Source organism: Frankliniella occidentalis, unplaced genomic scaffold (genome assembly GCF_000697945.3).
Source record: "Frankliniella occidentalis isolate FOCC.00 unplaced genomic scaffold, Focc_3.1 Scaffold381, whole genome shotgun sequence".
Classification (NCBI taxonomy): Eukaryota; Metazoa; Arthropoda; class Insecta; order Thysanoptera; family Thripidae; genus Frankliniella; species Frankliniella occidentalis.
This window is the reverse complement of record NW_026267503.1, coordinates 97,339-99,892: the sequence shown is the minus strand read 5'-3', so window position 1 is coordinate 99,892 and position 2,554 is coordinate 97,339. Positions and strand designations below refer to the sequence as shown.

Here is a 2,554-nt window from a genome sequence, read left to right as displayed (position 1 = left end):
CGGGCGCCACGCTGCTATCTCCCCCGGGCCACCCGGCGCGCGTGGGTCGCGTACGAGACGCATCGCCACGGGGAGACTTCCCTGAACGCAGCCAACTTTCCACCGACAGCTGGGGCCTCGGCTAGGGCCTCGGCTGGGGCCCCCACCCCCTTTCTCCAGAGCTGTCAATCCGATTGGGACAGTCATTACCCACCGCCCCACCCACGGCCCCTTACTTACCCCTTCCCATGTAAGGACGGCAACTTTTAAGTACACCTCGTATTAAGCTGCGAAGTCTTTTAGAATTCACTGAAGAGCACCAGTCAAGAAACCGCGACTCGTGCACATCTTGCGGTCACGCGAAATCCGACCGTGAAATACGACGCAATCGTGCAAAATCTCGCGTGCTCCACAAAAGAGGAAGAGGCCCAGCAGCGTCCTCCTCAGCCATCCCCCCCAAAAGTACCTTGCATCGGGTGCAATACCCGGAAAAGTTAATTATGGCCTCCTGCCTGCGAAAAGAGTGACAGTCATTGGCTGTCGCCATTCAGGGAAGGACCGAGCCGACCAATCCCCGGCACTACGCATGACTGCACCAAGGGCACCTGGCGCCGCCAAGTGTACCACCGAGTGGACCACCGAGTGGACCACCGAGTGTACCACGCTGCAAAAAGAGCCGTACCCTGTCCACCGACTTGATAGCACGATATCATAGTGCCGCCGTGGCTCTAATGAAAGACGTACGCGCACTTTAGATAACGTTCTTTTTTGACAGTGCACGCCGCTTGCCGATGAAACATTTTGCTTGCTGTGCATGACGGTGGGAATCGCGGGAGGATGCGGGGAGATAAGTACTTCATCGCCCATGGGCGCCGTCTCAGGACCGCCTCCTTCGGACCAAAAAGGCCCCCTGCCTCCCCCTTCCCCACCTCGCTCCGCCCCGCATTTGAGCTAGTGCCACGCTAATGAAGCCCCTGAGCCAAAGTGTCCCCGCTCCTGGTCTCTATGCCTGGTACGCAGTGAGACGCAAGACCTCGAGCAGGTAACATAACATATTCTTTTCAGGTGGTGGTGGTGGCGGTGGTGGTGGTAGTTTTTGGATGAATAGGCCCTTGAAGTATGAAAGACTCCGCGCCCCATTCCCCCGCTCGGCTCGACCTCCAACTCCCGCCCCTCTGACAGCCCCTGGCGCATGTAAACGTCAATGACCCTTCACGTGGACAAAGTAATGGCAGCGCGGGTGTTTGGGGGGAAAAGAGAGGAGAAAGGGGGGGTGGTGGAGAAAGGGGAAGGCGTGTGAATCCCACTGGTCGATGAAATTCTCTTTGTCTGTCCTCATTCGCCCATAATGGATGGAATACGACACGCGTAGAGCACCGCGCCGCGCTTCCCCCCACCCCCCTAAGGAAACACCTTTGCCTGCTCGGAACTTGGAATTTGTCGTGCCACACGTGTCCCAGCGAGCCCAGAGCACGGCGTGTGAGGCTGGGGATTCAGAACGCCTCGAACATAGGTGTCGTTATTGGTAACACCGCCAATAGCTGTAGTGGCTAACGTGTTATACACAGTTTTAAATACATGTAGACTCAATAAACCAGTTCTACTCAGTAATACCTGCCGTTAGCGCTGCTTCCCTTCTCCTACCTCAGACCACAAAGTATCTACGGTCCACCATCCCTTCTAAGATAAACGACTACAAGAAGGCCTTGCCGTAGGCGTGGGTCGACCTTGGACCAGCTCCCGCTTGAGACGCCCCTCCTCCAGCCGGCAGCCACCACGTGGCCCGGCGCCACCGACCAATGGTGAGAGCGCGTTTTGGCGCGAAACTTCAAACTGGCGCCGGGGAACACCCTGGACGCACCAGACACGCGCACTGAGCAGGCACATGGAGCGGCAGAGGCCGGCCCAGGACCTTCCCCGGCGGCGACCTGCCCACGCACCGGACAGGCGCACCGAGCAGGCACATGGAGCGGCAGAGGCCGGCCCAGGACCAACCCCGCCGGCGGCCCGCCCACGCACCGGACACGCGCACTGAGCGGGCACGTGGAGCGGCAGAGGCCGGCCCAGGACCTTCCCCGCCGGCGGCCCGCCGCAGGCTCCGCAGCTCTGGCGGGCACCAAGCCTCGCCCTCGTGGGCTAGAAATAACCGCCTCTGCTGGTCCCCAGTCCGTCGGGCTGCTGCGTGCCGCCCCCCGCCCCTCACCTCCCCGTGGCCCCCGCCAAGCCACCGGTGGCGTCTCCTCACCTGGCCCGAGGTCTTCGCGGACGTGCAGCGCGCACAGCACGCTGTGCGCGATGTCGAAGTACGGGAACATCTTTAGCTTGGTGACCTGGTTGGCCAGGTCCAGGAAGGCCTCTGGATCCATGGCGGCGGTGTGATTATGACGGCGTGCTGTGTCGTCGTCGTCCTGGTGGTCCCGGGGGCCGGCGCTGCAATGCCGGCGGCTGAGCTGAGGTGGCCGAGGTCTCGCTCACAGGCCCCGCTCGTGCACACTGCAGCGGCTGCGGGTGCGGAGCGGCGCGGCCGCGGCAGACGCGCAGCTCCGCGACGCCCCCTCCACCCCCCGCAGCCCCC

General features: G+C 62.0%; 1 protein-coding gene across 2 annotated transcripts in view; it reads right to left on the bottom strand.

The window, feature by feature from the left end:
• Window positions 1–2,502, bottom strand: part of LOC113214340 (trimeric intracellular cation channel type 1B.1) — a 26,500-nt gene extending 23,998 nt beyond the window's left edge. For both annotated transcript variants that reach the window (XR_008012023.1, XM_052274358.1), the window contains exon 1: window positions 2,225–2,502. Coding sequence is in view for 1 of the 2 variants with exons in the window: in XM_052274358.1 (XP_052130318.1) it covers window positions 2,225–2,345 (121 nt within the window). In the remaining variant the exon portion in view is untranslated. The remainder of the gene's footprint in view (window positions 1–2,224) is intronic.
• Between the last annotated feature and the right edge of the window lie 52 nt (window positions 2,503–2,554).